Source organism: Oncorhynchus masou, chromosome 9, assembly GCF_036934945.1.
Source record: "Oncorhynchus masou masou isolate Uvic2021 chromosome 9, UVic_Omas_1.1, whole genome shotgun sequence".
NCBI lineage: Eukaryota > Metazoa > Chordata > Actinopteri > Salmoniformes > Salmonidae > Oncorhynchus > Oncorhynchus masou.
In genome coordinates, this window is record NC_088220.1 from 29,975,860 (window position 1) to 29,998,080 (window position 22,221).

Here is a 22,221-nt window from a genome sequence, read left to right on the forward strand (position 1 = left end):
GCCTACTTTTATTTAGCAAAACTTTATTTTAACAGTTCATATCTTCTCAGAACACTTTAGATATATTTACAAATATAATTTGTGGACATGGCTTGGGTTAGGGTCTGGAACAGCTATTGATATTCACATTGTAGCCCTGGTCGGTTAGAATGATTGTCATGGCCGACGCAAGGACACGTGACACATTTGATTAGTTATTAATTACTATAAAATAAAAATACAGCCTATTCTCAATCTAAGGCATTCTATTCTACCGTCATAGCCACTGAATCATGAGATCAATTAAGAACAGTTAGCTCTGTATTCAGGCCCACAGATGCAGAAAGGGATCGGAATTAAAAAACTTAACAGGACCTGGAACATTTCTAGTATCAAATCAGCGACTGTCCTGCATTGGTCCGATCTACAGTATCCGTGACTGGATGTGCCAGCGCCACTGCCATTAACTAAGCACATGTAGACCTGACCAAGGAACAAGCGTTTCATATTGAACAAGTCTACAGCAATCCCCTGCACTTTGAAAAGATAAAAGGTTAGTCAAGTCAAGGTGTGGAGTTCATAAAAGGCCTGGATGGGAGGAGACCGGAGAGGAGAGAGAACTTTCTTTCCAGAATACCACACACACACCTCGGGAACAGGACTATACAGTAAAGTTACTTCTTGGTGACAAGTCAACCCTGTGTAATTCATTTTAGAAAGCTTTTCAACCCTTTCAAGTAGTGGAAAACCTCCCACAGTGCAAAGTGTCTTATGTTGTGATGAATAATAAAACTGGTTGCACATGAAAACAAAAAAAGGCTTCTCCTCAGAAAGAGAAGCATGTTAAATGATTAAGGGCTTGTTTGTTTAGTTAAAGTTACATTCTCAAAGCTAAGCTCATGGGTCTAAGTCCAGACATAAGGTATGTAAAATATAAAGCTATTTCAGAGAAACCTTCTGGTTTATTAAATGTGACAGAGTCAACAGATTTATTATGAAGCAAAAAACAAAAGGTCCCCAAACCTCTCCGTTTGGATGATTCAAGCATAGGGAATTCAAGCTTCTCGACACAGATTTTAAAGAAGCCATAAACCAGACAAGAACAAGACTGGCCAAATCGCATTTGCTCCCATCTCCATCATTTAGCGGTAGATTCACTCCGTCACACTGCTGCTATACAGAGAAGCGTGTGGCGCAGTAGTCAGAGTTCACCTTCAGACACCATATGACTGCAAACTTTCACACTGTGATAAAGCACTGAAACATTTCCACCCCTCAGTCCACCCCTGTCGGAGACCAAGGCGATTGTCAGAGGTGGTTGGGGGATGAAAGTCACAACTTCACAAAATGCCCTCAATCAATGTGCACAGACATCTTCCCTCTACAGTATGAGGATCCCCTGCCCTAGGCTCAGAGTACTGGAGAACAGGAGGGTTTCCTGTAGCCTCCTGGGTAACACCAAAACCGGACCTGACTCAATTCCACACCAACCCTTAGTCCCTATCCCTTGGCACTTTGTAAGCATTTGACAGGTATAAGCAATATAATAGCTTCACCTTGTGGAATTGTTACCATATTGCTTACACCAATCCAATCTACTAAAGGGCCTAGAGGGCAGGAGACAGGGCTTAATTTAGAACAGACCATAGGGTAACAGCACTGACTACCCTGGCAAAGGGCACGAGTCTAATAGAACCAACATTTAAATAAAGTAACATCCATTCGCAGTACCCCACCCACAGACGCATTGGCCCAATACTGATTACATACATAATACAATAACACTTAAATAAGAGGAAATGTATTTTCGTATATTGTATATAAACAGACAGCCAAATTATGACACAAATATTTGAAACACTTTTTTTTTTGCCAGGAGAAGTAACATAGAAGCTTAGTGGAGAAGCACTGGAATTTGTATGGAACGAGCTAGACAGACAGACAGCGAATGTAGGAGACACTCCATACATCTACAGCCAGGTCAAAACTGCGTTTTAGCCCTAGAAAAAGGAACTTTGGGCATCGTAAGAGAAAACTTCCAACCATTCAAGTTAGTTTCTGGACTAGTACACCCCTTAGAGAAGAGTGACGTAAAATGAAACTCATGGACCTCGTCTGACTGCAATTAACCAACACACACACGTTAATCCACTACAGGCTATAGCCATTCATATGGTAAGTGTATAAATTCATGCAGTCATTGCTGGGGGTCAAGTTATACCTCAGCGCTCAGGATGCAATTAAATTCAAAATTGATATGAGTTAGTTAAACATTAAGTCTACATACATGTAAAAACATAACATGTCAAGATCTGAGGACATAAACCTAAAGACCAGGAACCGAAAGTTAACAGCAACAGTTCAAATATTTACTAAATCACCAGCTTTGTCAAATTCCTACATCCTTCCGTTTGTAAATTTGAAATAGTAGGCAACCACCCTCAGCAGTGCCGGAAGAAACCGGAAGCATCCGGTTTTCAGGGGAAAAGCTGAGAAGAGGCGAAGTTTGAAAGCCGGATGCTTCCGGTTTCTTACGACCCCACTCAGGCATTTATTTTATGCCTGCTACCTTAGGTTAGTAGGCAACAGTCATTTCATAAAACCATTTGTTTGATTCATAGACCTGAGTGCCCCCTAGTGGCCAATAAGGAGAAGTGCAGGAGTGAGGGACTGCTGGGAGATGGCAAGGGAAGGCGGAGGGGCTCTGACCAGCCCTTTGGGGCATAGGGGTAAACCATGGGAGAATAGGACCTGGAGAGTCTTACCAGACCCAGACAAATCCAGAATTCTAGGTCGGATTACAATTTGGGTAGGATGGGATTAGAGTTACATAGTGCCGCTTCTGGTTTGGGAACCGGCAAGTCGTAACACACGTGTAAATACTCCCTTATCCACTGGAGATACTTAGGGATCATGTAGGCAGACCCTGAGAGACTACAATACCCAGGTTCCCCAGCCCACCAATCAGTACTAGCGATCATATAGCAAAGTGTTATGTACATAGGTCCTGGAATATTCTCAAACCAGCCTACCCCCCTAAAACTAGACATGAGATAACAGCAATTACATCTAACGAAGACAACAAAATTAATAAATTACGTCGCACGCTCTGCACAACACTTAAAAAACAACAGTATGAACAAAACAACATTTAAAAAAATAACCAAGTGTCAACTGTTGTAAGTATGGGAGGATGAGAGCCCTTGAAGTGAGCACATTGAAGGAGGAATAGAGATTTTCCCCTGAAGCTTTGTTTCTCTTTTTATATATATATATATATGTTTTTCTTTTCATGTGGTGGGGGTGCAAAGTTAGCGTTCTGGGAGTCCCTGTCCCCCCCTCAACCCCTGTGCTCTTCCTCTGGCTGAGGGCGGGTGTGTACGTGTGGAGGGGGTAACGGGGTCTAGAGCTCAGCTGGACAAGAACTCTGGAAGTGCAATATTCACAGGCCTCTGAAGGGAGAGCTGCAGCCTCACATCTCTAAAGAGAAAAAGATACAAAGAGAACAAGTGTCAATATTTGACATCCATAAAGCAATTCACTTTTCTATACAACATGTGCAGTACAGTAACAATAAATCAACTATACAAACAGTTGTTTCCAAAATAACTCTCACACCTGACAGGGCTTCAATGGGCTGACTGGAGGGGTGGAGGGTGGACACGGGGGCCCCCTTGTCCTCGAAGGCCACCCTGGGTCCATTGGGGGCCCCGTCACAGTCGATGAGGCCCTGGTTGCGGCCGTCAGCATCGATGAGGGGACGGCCCTTGGAGTTGACGCCCAGGTCAATGAATTCCTCGAAGCTCCAGGGGCCAGGCTTACCGTTCAGCCCCGGGGCCAGCTTGTTAGAGTCCTCATTCAGGAACTCTGAGCCCCCCACTGAACAAACCTTAGGCACTGGACTGGAGGGGAGAGAGGGAGTGAATGAAAGATGCCTATAGCCAAAAATAATCCTATATCATTGTGTCTAGAGCATTTGGGAGTGGTATACTTTGTGTGGGTGTGTGTGTCATACCTAACAGCCAGAGGCCCCTCAGCGGTGGTTCTGTTGTTCTCCTTGTTGTCTGCCTCCGGTATCCCGTTCACGCATCCCAACGGCTCCTCCCGCACTCCCATTGGTTCACTGCGGGCCAGTCCACGCTCCAGGTCATCCGTCTCCAAGGCAACATCTCCGGGCTGGGTTGACTCGTTGTCTGCGGGGACAAATAAGCAGATGACTCAATATGCACACTCACAAACAGGAGTGGTGTCTGTGCAAACAGACAAGTCAATCACATACAGTGTATGCACTCACTTGGGATGTGACGCCTGGACAATTTTTCTTAAAGTTTAAACTGCCATTTTTGTATCTGTGTCCGTTAAAACCAAGACAAATTAGGCCTATCCATCATAAGTAGGCCTATCCATCAGTATAGGCAGGTCAGCACCGTGCACTAGGCCTATCCATCAGTATAGGCACGGTCAGCAGCCACCAGACACCATCCATCAGTATAGGTAGGTCAGTCAGTATAGGCAGGTCAACCGTCAGAACCGTGCACTAGGCCTATCCATCAGTATAGTATAGGCAGGTCAGCCACCAGACAGTCAGAACCGTGCACTAGGCCTATCCATCAGTATAGGCAGGTCAGCCACCAGACAGTCAGAACAGCCACCAGTGCACTAGGCCTATCCATCAGTATAGGCAGGTCAGCCACCAGACAGTCAGAACCGTGCACTAGGCCTATCCATCAGTATAGGCAGGTCAGCCACCAGACAGTCAGAACCGTGCACTAGGCCTATCCATCAGTATAGGCAGGTCAGCCACCAGACAGTCAGAACCGTGCACTAGGCCTATCCATCAGTATAGGCAGGTCAGCCACCAGACAGTCAGAACCGTGCACTAGGCCTATCCATCAGTATAGGCAGGTCAGCCACCAGACAGTCAGAACCGTGCACTATCCATCAGGCCTATCCATCAGTATAGGCAGGTCAGCCACCAGACAGTCAGAACCGTGCACTAGGCCTATCCATCAGTATAGGCAGGTCAGCCACCAGACAGTCAGAACCTAGGCCTATCCATCAGTATAGGCAAGAACCGTGCACTAGGCATCCATCAGTAAGCTGCCACCAGACAGTCATCCCCATCAGTATAGGTAGGTCAGCATCCATTATAGGCAGGTCTTTCCATTGCAATGTCCTATCCATCGCAATCAAAAGCTGTATCCCACAATTTCTTTGCTTCAGCCACGACAGTTTACACAGTGCGCAACCAGGAAGCCAGCCGCACCAATGTGTCAGAGGAAACACTGTGCACCTGGCAACCCAGTTAACGTGCACTGCGCCCGGCCCGCCACAGGAGTCGCTAGTGCGCGATGAGACAAGATATCCCTTCCGGCCAACCCCTCCCTAACCCGGACGACGCTAGGCCAATTGTGCGTCGCCCCATGGACCTCCCGGTCGCGGCCGGCTGCGACAGAGCCTGGGCTCAAACACAGAGTCTCTGGTGGCACAGTGATACAGTGCCCTAGACCACTGCGCCACACGGGAGGTCCTGGCTAGGATATTCTACGTGCAAAAGACCGAAGACTGAACACACACACACACACTTGCATCATTAGCAAAGACAGAGGAAGAGAGGTTTCACTCTTGCCAAAATCTGTCCAAAAAGGTCTTATTTATTTTGGACCTGAGCTTGTCACCTGCTTTCCCGCCTTTGGGACAACAATTCCCATTGTTAGGGTGGAGACATGAGTGTCTCGTCATCATATACAGAACTCTGGCCAAGATCAGGCAAGCCAGGGTAAGAGAGAGGGACGAGGGGGCAGGCTGAAAGAATGTCTAGGAAATCTGTCTCACAATGTCTTGATTTTCTTGCCTTGCAAATTCACCAAAGTAGCCTAAAGTTGGCCCCTCACACTCTGTTTTTATTTAAAGGACAACATTCTCCAGGCCTTCATAGCCAACCATCTAGTTAGGCTATAACACAGAAAATAATATGTTATAATAATTAGATAATTGCATTGTGATTTAAATTTGGTATAAAAAAAACGTAATTATAAGGATCCCAACTTTGTTTAAACATTTGAATGTTTAAACGTTCACACCCCTAACACACGCTGGAGCTGGGATGACATACTGAAAATGATTAACAACGACCACTTACCAAAGGCATTTTACTGATATCGATAACTGGGATAAATGGCCTATACCAGAGAAATGTGAAGTTTGAAATTAAAGAAGTCTGCTAATTTGGGAAATTTCTAACAAGACAGTTGATGGTTACATCTAAAGTAGCAAGTACTCATTAAAGTTAGTTCTATTTATCGCTATAACTCAGTCCATTTATGGGATTTTTGCCCATACTGCCCAGCTGTCTCACACACACACCCCCGTTGTGTCAAAGGGATGGTTAAGTGAGGACAGTTACCTTTGGTTTCGACACAGTTGGTTTCTTCTTCGCCCTCTTCCTCTCCCTCTTCATCCTGTATGTCTTTCTCATCCTCATCATCATCATCATCTCCTCCTCCCTACACAGGACACATGGACAGAGCGTCAGTTAAAATATGTATCAACTAGTATGTGGGAGGATTACTGGATGTTTTAAGCCAGCTGATTTGGCTATTGTGGAAAGCAGTTTCCATGGAGATATCAGAGCCTGAGAAATGTGAACTCACCTTTTCTTGGTCCCCTTTTCTGGTTCTCTTCATGATCTCCTCAATTCTCTGCAAGTCGAAGAGCAACAGGGAGATTCACGTGAACAACTTCTGGCAAATTACACCCTGCAGACATGCTCAATATAAAACAAGTTATAAAATGTTTGAATGGTTGGGCTGCCTTTACGTTCAAGTGTTGGTATACAGGGTGTGGATGCAGGTGCTATTTTCACTGAGTGTGCATGATGAACAGGTTACTGAAACATCCAGTCAACGTATGCAGTGTGTATGATCAAGCATGCATGATGTGATGGTGATTCTCCACCCACCTTCTTCCTCTCCATGCGTTCCTTATGGTTCTGGGCCATTACCCTCTCCCTCTCAACGCGGACCTTCTCTGCATCAATTGCAGCCTGAGCCTCCGCCTCTTCACGCTGCGATTGGACAAACAAGTGGTCAATCACAAGCAACCAATCAAACTATAAAATGACACCAACAACACTGTCAATGTGTGTCCCCCTACCTCTTTCTGTAGCTCAGCCTGTCTCCCGGCCTCCTCAGCCTCCAGTCTCTCTCGGTCTGCCTCGGCCATGAGAGCGTCCTCCTCCTCCTTTTTCTTCTTCTCCTCCGCCAGCCTCCTCTCCTCCTCCAGGCGTTTCAACCGTGCCTCCTCGGCCAAGCGTTTCTCCTCCTCCTTCCTCAGCCTGTAGATAGGATAGGAAAGGTCAATGCCCCCCCCCACAGAAAGATGGAGACCACCTGAAAGTGTTCTAGCAGCATGCCTCCTTACTTCTCCTCCTCCTCTCTCAGTACTCGGAGTGCCTCTTCTCTCTCCTTCTTCTCCCGTGCCAGACGGCGGTTCTCGGCAAGGATCATGGCGGCCTCGGCTGCAGAGTTGGTGCCCGCCATGGACTTCTCTGAGAGACCGATAGGAGCCACACAGGAGGTTAGTAAATGTATTGTTTCTTTAAAAGGAAAAAATCCACCCAAAACCATTGCTTTAATTTAGAGTGTTAAATAACACTAATATGTGAGAACAATATTTTTTTGTGAACAAATGTTTCATTTCAGCATTATAATGAAGGCTGGTAGCAACAAGGAGAATTGTTGTGGATATCGGTTGCAGCTCAAGTCGACTACAAAATCCACAATGCAATGTTCTCTTTATGGGCTGGCTGGCTATCTAGCTAGCTAGCAAACGTAGCTACACACAAATTCGAAAGACAATATCAGCATGCAAAGTAGCTAGTTAGCTGTAGAAATCGCCTAAACAAACTGCACTATCAATTTAGGAGTCTACAATCTCACCAGGTTCAACCTGCAGATCGATGTGCCTCACAGTAGTCTGACATTCACAACGGCCGATATACCTTTGAGGTGATGGGAAACGTCAATAGTGTGCTCTCCTTCAAGGAGTGAATGGGAGTCTTTTGGGTCACTAGCTCAAAAACCCAACATTAGCACGAATTTCGTCAACAAGAAGTACATCATTACAAATCTTTTCTGAGATGTGAGAATTAACTTGCCATCTATAGTATCGTATAGCTTTGGAATCGTGGCATTGAGGAAAATAGGCTGAGAAGGGATCGCATGACGATTAGCTTAGCAACCGCGTGACACAGCATGACAACGTGAACGCGATTGGTCAAAAGTCTACTGGGTGGGGCGATATACATTCCTTCATTCATTGGATTCCTATCTCCTTTCTATAATATCTCTGGCAACGTCGCCATGCAATGCACCCTGGACTAAAGAGGCAGACAAACAGAAATAATGTGCTAGACCCTCTGTTAATAAATGACAATTCTCCAGGTAGGAATATTGCAACTTAGTCGCTATCACTACACTGGAAGTTCTATCACAACGCTATGGATTTCTGCCTGCTTCACCGCCAATCACTCAGATACACATGAAAACATGAAATGACCCAGGGAATTGATAAATCACTCAGATGCACTAAAACCACAAAACATTAAAAATGGGTGAACCTTTGACATAACCAAGCCACAACATAATAACCACACAGCAGCCATAGCACTACTACAGAGAGCGACACACAGAGAGCGACACACAGAGAGCGACACACAGAGAGCGACACACAGAGAGCGACACACAGAGAGCGACACAGCCATCTCTGTGGCTGCTGGTCATAAAAATATATACTGCAGAATAAGTCCCATTGGGAGCAGTGAGGGCCTTCAGCGCGCACACACACACACAATCCATTAACCCTCTCCTTAACTATCTCCTAATGAGTTATACAGTAGTAGTACAGGACTCGAACCAGAAGGGGGTACTAGACCTCTAGGGCTAACAGCATGGAACTACAGCTGGTTCACAGAGCATTTACAGCTCCACACTAAGCTGCTGCTCGGGCTGCCATGTCCCTTTCCCTTGCTAATGAACCGCACAGGAGCCCACTACCACACTGTGTTGAAACAGCTATTAAGCCATAGATCAGGGTTCCCCAACTGGCAGGCCGCACGTTTTTATTTGGCCCTCTGTTGGACATATTTGTATATTGTTTTTCATACCAGGAAATCAGGTCCAAGTTAATTTAATTTGGGAAATCTCTTAAAGTATTTCCACGTATAACAGAGATCATATACATACATATTATATCGGTTTGGGCTTCTTGCGGTCAATTTGCAGTCTACAAATCATTTATAATTATGTTCTGGCCCCCGATCCATCCACTCAACAAAAGAAATATGCTGCTGAATCTAGTTGATGATCACTGCCATAAATCATTTAAATACATCCGGATAGAGGACAGAGCAGAGGCTGATGCTCTTTATGGGAACTCAGTAATACAATACAGGGTTTCCAACACACTGCCTCAGGGGCTTACAGTATAGGCTCCCTCTCTCCTTATTCAAAGAAAGTGAGTCTCAGAACACTGAGATTGTCCGCGTTGGTTCTTGATTAATCTGAGCTCGGCAAAGTCCTTACTTAAGTGAGATTTCAGCCTTATGTCATGACTGTGGTACTAACAGATGGAAATAGCTTACTCAGCTGAGAGAAAGGCCATCTCAGTGAGGTTGTAGGTTCTCTTTGCTCACCGTCCTTGTCTTTGGTCTTAGTGGAGGATGTGGGAGCAGGAGTCTGTGTTGAGCTGGTCTGGGGGGGCTCTGGGGACTGGGGGGCCACAGCCTGGATGGGACACAGGTCCTTTGGCTTGGAGTCTTTCTTCCGCAGGGTGGGGGGGCCGGTCGGGGTGAGGGCCGGTCTCTGGATGGGTGGTGGCTTGGCCGAGCTGGGCTGAGGGGATGGGGGCTTGGCCGAGCTGGGTTGAGGGGACGGGGGGCGATGTTTGGTACCTCCGGGTGACGGGGGACGGTTACGGGGACTTTGCCTGTAGAGGGGAGACAAGATTTGACAGTTTTATCAACTATCCAACAAATCTAAACTATTTCATAGTACACAATTAAACAAGAAACATCTAATATTGTTTAATATCCAATATTGTTAACACATTTTCTGGCGGAGAGCTGTGATGTCTTACTTTGCTGCACTGGGGGAGGGGGTTCTTTTGCTGGCGGGGAGGGTGGCAGGGGAGGGCGAGCGGTGGCGTCCCGCGATGTTGGAGGGCGAGGCAGGGCGCTTCCCTCCGGGCGACGAGAACCGTTTCTCCTTCTGTCGTTCCACAAAGAGAGAGACAATTCAGTCCATTACGTCATCCGGCTAGGGTATCCTTAAAATAACACGTTGGATTAACACTAGAACAGCAACCCTTCATGAGAATACAGTGAACCAGTAGAAGTGGATCGAGAACATGGAATGACCAGATAGCACTTGATCCATGACACAGAGTCTCCCCATGTGGTCTCAGAGTGTCCCCCCCTACTGCAGCAGACAGCAGGCTTTAAATAACATCACAGGTGTGGGCAAGTCTGATTCAAATATATCCATTTATAAAAAGCCCGTACCACAAGAGGGGTATGCTGACCGGCACAGCAAGGACACCCACACCTGGTAACACAGAGGGTCACACACGTAAACTGACATGCATGCCAAACTTAGGAGGTGTGTGTGTACAGCTATAACTATTTAATCAGGGTTTATCTGAACACTGCTTAGTAAAAGAGCAGGGTGAATTTAGTTCTAAACTGTTTGCTTCTAGTGGGGTAGAAGTTAGAGGTCGACCGATTATTTAGGACCAATTTCAAGATTTCATAATAATCGGTAATCAGCATTTTTGGACGCCGATTATGTTGCAATTCACGATAAGATTGCGTGCCAGGCTGACCACCTGTTATGCGAGTGCAGGCAGCGAGGAGCCATGGTAAGTTGCTTGCTTGCATTAAACTTGTAAAAAAAACAATCAATCTTGACTAGAGGTCGACCGATTATGATTTTTCAACGCCGATACCGATTATTGGAGGACCAAAAAAAAAAGCAGACACTGAATAATAAATGTATTTGTTTTAATGACAATTACAACACTACTGAATTAACACTTATTTTAACTTAATATAATACATCAATAAAATCAATTTAGCCTCAAATAAATAATGAAACATGTTCAATTTGGTTTAAATAATGCAAAAACAAAGTGTTGGAGAAAAAAATAAAAGTTCAATATGCGCCATGTAAGAAAGCTAACGTTTAAGTTCCTTGCTCAGAACATGAGAACATATGAAAGCTGGTGGTTCCTTTTAACATGAGTCTTCAATATTCTCAGGTAAGGTTTAAGGTGTAGTTATTATAGGAATTACAGGACTATTTCTCTCTATATGATTTGTATTTCATATACCTTTACTATTGGATGTTATTATAGGCACTTTAGTATTGCCAGTGTGACAGTATAGCTTCCATCCCTCTCCTCGCCGCTACCTGGGCTCAAACCAGGGACACATCGACAACAGCCACCCTCGATGCAGCGTTACCCATGCAGAGCAAGGGGAACAACTACTCCAAGTCTCAGAGCGAGTGACGTTTGAAACGCTATTAGCGCGCACCCCACTAACTAGCTAGCCATTTCACATCGGTTACACCAGCCTAATCTCGGGAGTTGATAGGCTTGAAGTCACAAACAGCACAATGCTTGAAACATTGCGAAGAGCTGCTGGCAAAACGCATGAAAATGCTGTTTGAATGAATGTTTACGAGCCTGCTGGTGCCTACCATCGCTCAGACTGCTCTATCAAATCATAGACTTAATTATAACATAATAACACACAGAAATAGGAGCCGTAGGTCATTAATATGGCCGAATCCGGAAACTATCATTTCGGAAAAAAAACTTATTATTTCAGTGAAATATGGAACCGTTCCGTATTTTAAATATTATATTAAATAATAATTTAAATAATATTAAATATTCCTGTCATTATTACAAATAAATGTAAAAAAAAAAAAATGTGATTTTTGTTGTTGTTGAAATCGGAAGATTTCGGTTTCGGCTTTTTTTGGTCCTCCAATAATCGGTATCGGCGTTGAAAAATCATTATCAGTCGACCTCTAATACATACCCCAACCAGAAGCCATGGATTACAGGCAACATCCGCACTGAGCTAAAGGGCAGAGCTTCCGCTTCCAAGGAGCGGGATTCTAACCCGGATGCTTATAAGAAATCCTGTTACGTCTTCTGACGAACCATCAAACAGGCAAAGAGTCAATACAGGACTAACATTGAATCGTACTACACCGGCTCCGACGCTTGTTGGATGTGGCAGGGCTGGCAAATGTGAGCAAGACCTTTAACTTCTTATGGCTGGGGGGCTGTATTGAGTAGCTTGGATGAATAAGGTACCCAGAGAAAACTGCCTGCTACTCAGGCCCAGAAGCTAAGATATGCATATTATTAGATATATTTAGATTTGGATAGAAAACACACTGAAGCTTCTAAAACTGTTTGAATGATGTCTGTGAGTATAACAGAACTCATATGGCAGGCAAAAACCTGAGAAAAAAATCCAACCAGGAAGTGGGAAATCTGAGGTTTGTTGGTTTTCAAGTCTTTGCCTATCCAAGATAGTGTAAGTTTAGTCCGATTGCACTTCCTCAGGCTTCCACTCGATGTCAACCATCTTTAGAACCTTGTTTTAGGCTTCTACTGTGAAGGGGGAGCGAATAAGAGCTGCTTAACTAAGAGGTCTGGCAGAATGCCATGAGCCAAGTCATGCGCGCGGCAGTGAGGGTGAGCAGTGTTCCTTTTCATTTCTAAAGACAAAGGAATTGTCCGGTTGGAATATTATTGAAGATTTATGATAAAAACATCCTTAAGATTGATTATATACATCGTTTGACATGTTTCTACTAACTGTAATATAACTTTTTGACTTTGTCTGGACTAAGTGCCTGCGCCTCGTGAATTTGGATTTGTGAACTAAACGTGTGAACAAAAAGGAGGTATTTGAACATAAATTATGGACTTTATCGAACAAAAACAAACATTTATTGTGGAACTGGGATTCCTGGGAGTGCATTCCGATGAAGATCAAAGGTAAGTGAATATTTATAATGTTATGTTTGACTTCTGTTGACTCCACAACATGGCGAATATCTGTATGGCTAGATTTGGTGCCTGAGCGCTGTACTCAGATTATTGCATGGTGTGCTTTTTCCGTAAAGCTTTTTTTAAATCTGACACAGTGGTTGCATTAAGGAGAAGTACATCTTTAAACAGGTCAACATTCACAAGGCCGCAAGGCCAGATGGATTACCAGGACGTGATTTCCAAGCATGTGCTGACCAACTGGCAAGTGCCTTCACTGACATTTTCAACCTGTCCCTGACATTTTCAACTGTCCCTGACAGTCTGTTATACCAACATGTTTCAATCAGACCACCATAGTCCCCTGTGCCCAAGAACACTAAGGTAACCTGCCTTAATGACTACCGACCTGTAGCCCTCACGTCTGCAGCCATGAAGTGCTTTGAAAGGCTGGTCATGGCTCACATCAACACCATTATCCTAGAAACCAAAGACCCACTTCAATTTGCATACCACCCCAACAGATCCACAGATGATGCACTCTATTGCACTCCACACTGCCCTTTCCCACCTGGACAAAAGGAACACCTACGTGAGAATGCTATTTATTGACTACAGCTCAGCGTTCAACACCATAGTGCCCTTAAAAGCACATCACTAAGCTAAGGACACTGGGACTAAACACCTCCCTCTGCAACTGGATCCTGGACTTCCTGACTGGCCGCCCCCAGGTGGTAAGGATAGGTAACAACATCTGCAACGCTGATCCTCAATATTTGGGGCGTGCTCAGTCCCGCACTCCCTGTTCACTCATGACTGCAAGAACAACAGTGGTAGGCCTGATCAGCGACAATGATGAGACTGACCTCCTCCCTATAGGCTGAGACCTGGCCGTGTGGTGCCAGGATAACAACCTATCCCTCAACGTGATCAAGACAAAGGAGAGGATTGTGGACTACAGGAAAAAGGATGACCGAGCACACCCCCATTCTCATCGATAGGGCTGTAAAGGAGCAGGTCGAGAGCTTCAACTTCCTTGGTGTCCACAACAACACCAACAAACTAACATGGTCCAAGCACACCAAGACAGTTGTGAAGGCGGCACAAAAAACCTATTCCCCCTCAAGAGACTGAAAAGATTTGGCATGGGTCCTCAGATCCTCAAAAGGTTCTACAGCTCCACCATTGAGAGCATTCTGACTGGTTGCTTCACTGCCTGGTATAGCAACTGCTCAGCCTCCGACCGCAAGGCACTACAGAGGGTAGTGCGAACGCCCCAGTACATCACTGGGGCCAAGATTCCTGCCATCCAGGACCTCTATAACAGGCAGTGTCAGAGGAAGGCCCTAAAAATTGTCAAAGACTCCAGCCATCCTAGTCAGTGTTCTCTCTGCTACCGCACAGCAAGCGGTACCGGAGCGCCACGTCTTGGTCCAAAAGGCTTCTTAACAGCTTCTACCCCCAAGCGTTAAGACTCCTGAACAGCTCAAAGGGCTACCCTCTTTTACACCACTGCTACTCTTACTATCTATGCATAGTCACTTTAATAACTCCACCTACTGTACATGTACATATTACATTGACTCTGTACCGGTACCCCCTGTATATAGCCTTGCTACTGTTATTTTACTGCTGCTGTAATTATTTTTTATTTAATTATTATTTTTTTACTTACCACTTTTCTTAAAACTGCATTGTTGGTTAAGGGCTTGTAAGTAAGCATTTCACTGTAAGATCTATCTATATCATGTGACAAATACAATTTGATTTGATAGGCCCAGGGTGTTGCCTGCGCCGTCTGTCTGTCCTGCTCTGCATGGCCTGAACCAGCCACAGCCAGCCACTCCCAACTGTACTCAGCCTGTTGTGGGCTCCTTTGTCTGTCTGTGACAAAGGCGCTCCTTCATATCCATGGAGGACCATGGAGAAAGGACAGAGGGCGAGAGAGCCAGGCAGTGGAGGACACTGAACGAATCAAAGCTTGCCTCAGGCTGCATGGAACATGTCTCGAGGCTAACATGACGTTACTAATGCCCAATGAACCTAAAACACTTGAATGCAGTAGTGGCAACCTCGTCTTACTGAATTGTTTGGTAAACATCTCTAATGCAACAAGAGTGAAAGAAGCATTTCTCTAGTGAACAATGGTCTTCTCCCCAATGGACAATGAAGGTATTCAATGTAATTCCGACATGTCCGAGTCGTGAGAGAGCAGTGGGATTCTGAGCAAACAGCTCAGTATCATGGATGGATGGATAACCCACAGGGCTGCTTTGACTGGCAAATTATAGAGGATGTACGCATATAACTGAGTGACATTTGTATACAGTTATTTTGTTCAACATCATTGCAGGTTTGGCGAGAGTGTTATCACCATGTTCCTGTAACTAAATCCTGGTGTCCAAAGGGCTTCTGGGAAAGACAACCCACACACCTTTACATGATCTACATTTCCACTGTCTCCTTCATTTATTTTTGATGACCTGGGAGGGGACTGTACTTGCTAAGAACACAAAATCTATGCATGCATAGCCGACTGCTAAGTCGCTAAAATTGAAACCTAATCACACCCCATTAACCTCGAGTGTAGGGGGCATTTTTTGGATGTTTGGATGAAAAACATACCCAAATTAAACTGCCTATTTCCCAGGCCCAGAATCTAGAATATGCATATAATTGTCAGATTAGGATAGAAAACACTAAAGTTTCCAAAACTGTCAAAATATTGTCTGTGAGTATAACAGAACTGATATTGCAGGCGAAAACCTGAGGAAAATCCAACCAGGAAGTGCTGTTTTTCCTGAAACCTCTGTTCCATTGCATGCCTTCCCTCCATTTAAAGGGATATCAACCGGATTCCTTTTCCTATGGTTCCCACATGGCGTGAACAGTCTTTATACATAGTTTCAGGCTTTTATTCTGAAAAATGAGCGAGAAAGATCACATCGCATCAGTGGAAGGCTGGGTGCCAGCGGTGTTTTGCATGCGCGAGCAGCTTGGATCAGACATTTTCTCTCTCACCCCTATTGAGAAAGCTACAGTCCGGTTGAAATATTATTTATTATTTATTGTAAAAACAACCTGAGGATTGATTATTTAAAAAACTGACATGTTTCTACGAACTTTATGGATACTATTTTGAATTAGTCTGCCCCGTTGTGACCGCTCCGGCCTGTGGATTTCTGAACATAACGCGCCAACCAAATGGAGGTTTTTGGATTTAAAAATAATCTTTATGGAACAAAAGGAACATTTATTGTGTAACTGGGAGTCTCGTGAGTGCAAACATCCGAAGATCAAAGAGATTCATTTTATTGCTTTTCTGACTTTCGTGAACAATATACTTTGCTGCTAGCTGTTTGTAATGTTTTGTCTGCTGAGAGAGATGTCCTAGCATAAACGCTTGGATAGCTTTCGCCGAAAAGCTTTTTTGAAATCTGACACACCAGGTGGATTAACATCAAGCTAAGCTGTGTTTTGCTATATTGCGAATTCATGAAAATGTTTAAAAAAATGTAATTTAAATTTGGCGCTCTGCAATTCAGCGGATGTTGATGAAAATGATCCTGCTAACAGGATGGGTGCACCAAGAAGTTAACAGGTTGTCATCGTGCACATGAACACATTAGTTCTAAGTGCTCTACATTTGCACCACTCCACTAATTCGGTGTCTTCCATTGGTCCATTCTATGTCTTCTAGATTCATGACGTCTCACCAGTGAGGGGTTCAATTGGTCTGCCGAGGCCGAGGTGGGCAGGGTGGTGCTCTTCTGCCGGTCGATGCTGCGGCTGCGCACGGGTCCTCTCTGCATCAGGTGCAGGGGGCTGGGTGAGGCTGAACGAGGACACAGGTGACACTCTGGTAAAAGGACACAGTCATCGTAGCGCAGGGAAACCAGCCAATGGGAGCACGGGTAGAAGCAGCCGAGTTGGGTGAGCAAAGCAGGAGGCATGGGGGAAAAAAATGGAGAGAGAGTACAAAGAGAGGAAGACAATGGTTTGCGGGATAAGAGCACAAAACAACCTATTGTTAGATTATGGTAGCACGCAGTTGGTTGTTGAAGCATTGGGGAAAACTGGAAGTGGAAGGGCTGGAGGGTGGAGGCAGAGAGGCAAGGACAGAGACTGGTATCCCCTGATTGGTGCCAAAGCTCCGGTGCTGCTCATAGCAAAACACATGGACAACACGGCAATAACACAGACAACACGGCAATGAGCACATCACCACAGCTGACACACAACCCACCACCGTCACAAAATCACATCAAAGCAGAAAACGCTGGCAGCGCTCACACACACACACATTAGTCTATAAACACCCTAAACCATCACTATCCAATAGCAACACTCAAGCACGCTGGAGTAGTGCATTCATTTCTAGTATTCATTCATGGTGATGGGTGAGAAAAAAATTGGTAGTTACATGTCGGGGTATACATTTACAGAGAGCGAGAGATATATAGCAATATTGTTTTTGACAATGTCACAATAATTTTGCTCTAATGGCTGGACCTGCACCAAAACTATATTGTTTTTTGAGCCAAATTGTTTTCATCACTTTTATTTCCATGATCAAAACTCATTTTCTCATGGCTCGCTTGAATCTGCAGCAGACATATGATGAGCAAAATGTTTGGAATATCGAATCACAATACATATAGAATCGTGAAAATCACAATAGTGTATATCGTATCGGCACCTAAGTATTGTGATAATATGGTATAATGAGGTTGCAAAAATTCCCATCCCTATTCAATCATATTCTGTCATTTCAGGCTGGTCATTTCAGGCTTTCTAGCATTTTCTGTTTTTTAAAAGAGAGTTTTAGGGGCTTAGTCTAGTATGCCAATGCCACACACAATATTATATGCAGTTTGAATCCAATCCAAATCAAAAACCCCAAAGTTGAATAGGACAAATCCTTCACAGAGAATGATGTACGTCAGCCACAACCCTGCGTATTCCAGTAGCTAGCCCCTCTAGAAGTAAGTAAGTGAGTAAGTCTTTCATACAGAGTCAGTGTAAGCTGCTGGTCTGTGGTTTGAGACTAGTTCTTAATACCGTCTAGCAAGTCTCCAGCACCCTGGGTTCATTGACCAGTTACCAGCACAAACACTCAATCTCTTAGGCAACCAGCTGCGGGCTGCACTGGGCCCACAGGAAAGTAGCTTAGTGCAAAGCCACCCAGCATGAACTCTGATTCCCAAGGCTCCTCAGACACTGAACCAGCTCCCAGACAAGACTCTGCACACACCCCAGCCAATTGTGTCTGAGCTGTGAGTGCATGTGAGCAGATCCTGCACTTGTATGTGTGGCGCCCATCTACATATGTATGCACAACTGTGATCTCAAGTGTACTTTTACTGGATAGCACATTCTGTTCAAGACATGAACCACTGAGCAAGCAGGCCTCATCAACAGTAATATAGACACCGCTGGACAACCACCAGAAAAAAAATAAACCAGAAAAGGGCCAGTTTTCTTCAAAGGATTTGCCGAGCCAGTAGCAGGGACCTGGGCTAGAGAGATATACGTCTATACAGCTAGGGACATAGTAGGGACCTGGGCTAGAGAGATATACGTCTATAAAGCTAGGGACATAGCAGGGACCTGGGCTAGAGAGATATACGTCTATACAGCTAGGGACATAGCAGGACCTGGGCTAGAGAGATATACGTCTATACAGCTAGGGACATAGCACCTGGGCTATATGTCTATACAGGGGACCTGGGCTAGAGAGATATACGTCTATACAGCTAGGGACATAGCAGGGACCTGGGCTAGAGAGATATACGTCTATACAGCTAGGGACATAGCAGGGACCTGGGCTAGAGATATACGTCTATACAGCTAGGGACATAGCAGGGACCTGGGCTAGAGAGATATACGTCTATAAAGCTAGGGACATAGCAGGGACCTGGGCTATATAGGGGGACCTGGGCTACGTCTATACAGCTGGGGACATAGCAGGGACCTGGGCTAGAGAGATATACGTCTATAAAGCTAGGGACATAGTAGGGACCTGGGCTAGAGAGATATACATCTATACAGCTAGGGACATAGTAGGGACCTGGGCTAGAGAGATATACGTCTATACAGCTGGGGACATAGCAGGGACCTGGGCTATACAGCTAGGACATAGACATAGTCTATACAGCTAGGGGCATAGTAGGGACCTGGGCTAGAGAGATATACGTCTATACAGCTAGGGACATAGTAGGGACCTGGGCTAGAGAGATATACGTCTATACAGCTAGGGACATAGTAGGGACCTGGGCTAGAGAGATATACGTCTATACAGCTAGGGACATAGTAGGGACCTGGGCTAGAGAGATATACGTCTATACAGCTAGGGACATAGTAGTGACCTGGGCTATAGAGATATGTCTAAACAGCTAGGGGCATAGTAGGGACCTTGGGTGGGTGTTTTATAGCTATTAACTGGTGATGTAATGGGGGCAGGGGTGTGGATTGAGGTGGAATTATCTTATACTGTATCTAGTGATATAATGGAGGACAGCAGTGGGGTGGGTCCCTGTGCGTTGCTGGGTCCTCACTCTCTACAGGGGGTCTCCTCTGTGGGGGTTACCTGGGGCTTCACCTCCTTCGGACAGGGCTGCGGCGCTCTTGCTCCTAGCTATTGATGCCTGGGTGGGGATGAGAAGGCGACTGAGGAACCCTCCGTCCACGGGGCTCGCCAGGGGCTTGCGAGCTACATGGCCGGAACAAGGCAAACCCCCCAAAATATGGAGAAGCCAAAACAAGAAGAAAAGAATGAGGCGAGTGGGGGGGGGGGTCAACACAAAGAAGGGGGCGGGATTTGGGGTCACCATATGATTGATTTCAACCAGTCACAGGAGAGAATCCACTTAAGAAACCAAGGCTGTGTCTCAATAGTCTTAAAGGGAGTCCTTGAGGAAACCTAGTCCTTTCACCGACTCCACCCAGTGGGAATGAAGACAAGGAGACCAGGAAAGAGTATTGGTACACAGACCCAGAGTGAGTGTCAAGCAACTGAAGAGTACTACAAATGAGGTTTAATCAAGGTGTGTTCCTGGTGCAGAGGGGATGCTGAGGGGTAAAAAGGGTATTAGTGAACTCCGCCCACAAACAGGAGGGGGTGTGCTATGGGGTGGATAGGACGTACCGGGAACATGGAGCTAAGGGCTCAAAGTAAGTGGTTTCTACTGTTCAGACTATAGCAGTGTTTTGTATTGGAAAGAACAAGAACTTAAAGTCTTACATTGAAATTGCCAAACCAAGATGGTAACTCCAGGCCCTGCCCACTACGCATTTGTAAAGTATTCAGACCCCTGGACCTTTTCCACATTTTGTTGTTACAGCCTTATTCTAAATGGCTTAAATAAAACAATTTCCTAATGAATCTACACACAATACCCCATAATGTCAAAGCAAAAACAGGTTTGTAGATTTTTGTGTGTGCAAATATATAAAAATAAAAACACAATTAACTTAACATAAGTATTCAGACCCTTTGCTATGAGACTCAAATGAGCTCAGGTGCATCCTGTTTCCATTGATCATCCTTGCGATGTTTCTGCAACTTGGAGTCCACTTGTGGTAAATTCAATTGATAAATTCAATTGATTGGACATGATTTGGAAAGGCACATACACCTATCTAAGGTCCCACAGTTGACAGTTCATGTCAGAGCAAAAACCAAGACATGAGATTGAAGGAATTGTCCGTATAGCTCTGAGACAGGATTGTGTCGTGACACAGATCTGGGGAAGGGTACTAAAAAATTTCAACAACATTGACCCAAGACCACAGTGGCCTCCAGAATTCTTAAATTGAAGTAGTTTGGAACCACCAAGACTCAAGAAAACTGGTGAGGGCCCAAAAAGGTGACACTTTTTTTTTGGCACCGAAACATTCAAAAAAAATCCCTGCTAGGGGGAAATGCAGGCTTTAACTAACTAATCAATAAAGAATATGATCTACATGAGCAGTCTCTTTGTGTAAAATAAAAGTGGTTAATGTGAACCTAAGTCACAGCTAAAAAAAATAATTAAAGAAAGCAATCCAATGTTATTTTTTCCCTAGACTTGACTGCAAATGACACTCAAATCTTGAGAAAAAAAACAATACACTAATATTGTAGTTAGTCATGACAGCCTTTATAATAGAACGCATGTGACCCCACACACACACACCTAAATATTGCACTTGTGATAAATACAATTTTAAAAAGTAGAAACAGAAGGAAACAAACATTCTATTTTTGCTCCAATCAATTTTTGAATAAAGTTGTAACTTAACAAAATATGGAATAAGTCAAGGGGTCTGAATAGTTCCAGAATGCACTGTATGTGAATACACAGTGGTGTACATATTAGCAGGAGACCTGGAGTCTGACAGTAGAAACCAAGAGCTCTTGATCTCACGAAATGAAGGATGACAGTTCCCCCTTGGTTCCTATGGAAGACCAGTATCCCAGTAACAAAGGTCAATAAACAACAGAAACGTTAAAGTAAATCGGCCGTTGCTCTATATTCCTGTTTGGCACTTTGGATAAAGGGATTTGCGTTGAGGCCTCCTTCAGGCTCCCTGACAGAGAGGGGACATCTGTTGCAGACACTCATGTTAGACGTAGAGTGGGCCAGCCTCTTAAAGCATGGAGCCAGACCCTTAAACTTCTTCAGATCCAGCTGTGAAGCTCCAGACTGATTGGAGGTCAGGGTCGGCCAGGGAACGTGGTTAGGAACGGTTGGGGATGGGAGAGTTTTCCCTGTCTGGTTAGTGAAAGGATCCAGGTTAAGGACAGACATGGATGGCTCGTTGTGGGATTCCTCTCAGTATGGGAGATTCAAAGTTTGAGTTGATAAACAAAAAAGGCTAAAGGATGTTTAAACAGTTCATGGCGTCTCATATCACTGAGAAACTATTTACCCTGTAAATGAGAATACTCTAAATAGTCACTTTGAACAACTACTACAAGAGTAGTATGTTGGATACAGTGGGACATGGTTAACACATTGATATACAGTAACAGACATACAGTGGGACATGGTTAACACAGATATACAGTAACAGACAGTGGGACATGGTTAACACAGACATACAGTATGTTGGATACAGTGGGACATGGTTAACACAGACATACAGTATGTTGGATACAGTGGGACATGGTTAACACAGACATACAGT

The 22,221-nt window shown here is 44.7% G+C and overlaps 1 protein-coding gene across 2 annotated transcripts in view; it reads right to left on the bottom strand.

The window, feature by feature from the left end:
• Window positions 1-6: 6 nt before the first annotated feature.
• The window catches only part of LOC135545820 (ensconsin-like), a 50,093-nt gene continuing 27,878 nt past the window's right edge, over window positions 7-22,221 (bottom strand). The window contains exons 10-21 of one of the 2 annotated variants that reach the window (XM_064973729.1): window positions 19,640-19,762; window positions 16,767-16,909; window positions 10,117-10,247; window positions 9,674-9,966; window positions 7,402-7,528; window positions 7,135-7,315; window positions 6,941-7,045; window positions 6,633-6,680; window positions 6,386-6,485; window positions 3,995-4,172; window positions 3,598-3,881; window positions 7-3,459 (exon numbers count right to left, since the gene is read on the bottom strand). In XM_064973729.1, the coding sequence (XP_064829801.1) occupies window positions 3,452-3,459; window positions 3,598-3,881; window positions 3,995-4,172; window positions 6,386-6,485; window positions 6,633-6,680; window positions 6,941-7,045; window positions 7,135-7,315; window positions 7,402-7,528; window positions 9,674-9,966; window positions 10,117-10,247; window positions 16,767-16,909; window positions 19,640-19,762 (1,721 nt within the window). In that variant the 3' untranslated portion in view covers window positions 7-3,451. Of the gene's footprint in view, window positions 3,460-3,597; window positions 3,882-3,994; window positions 4,173-6,385; window positions 6,486-6,631; window positions 6,681-6,940; window positions 7,046-7,134; window positions 7,316-7,401; window positions 7,529-9,673; window positions 9,967-10,116; window positions 10,248-16,766; window positions 16,910-19,639; window positions 19,763-22,221 lie in introns of both variants that reach the window. The other variant, XM_064973731.1, reaches the window with a different exon arrangement.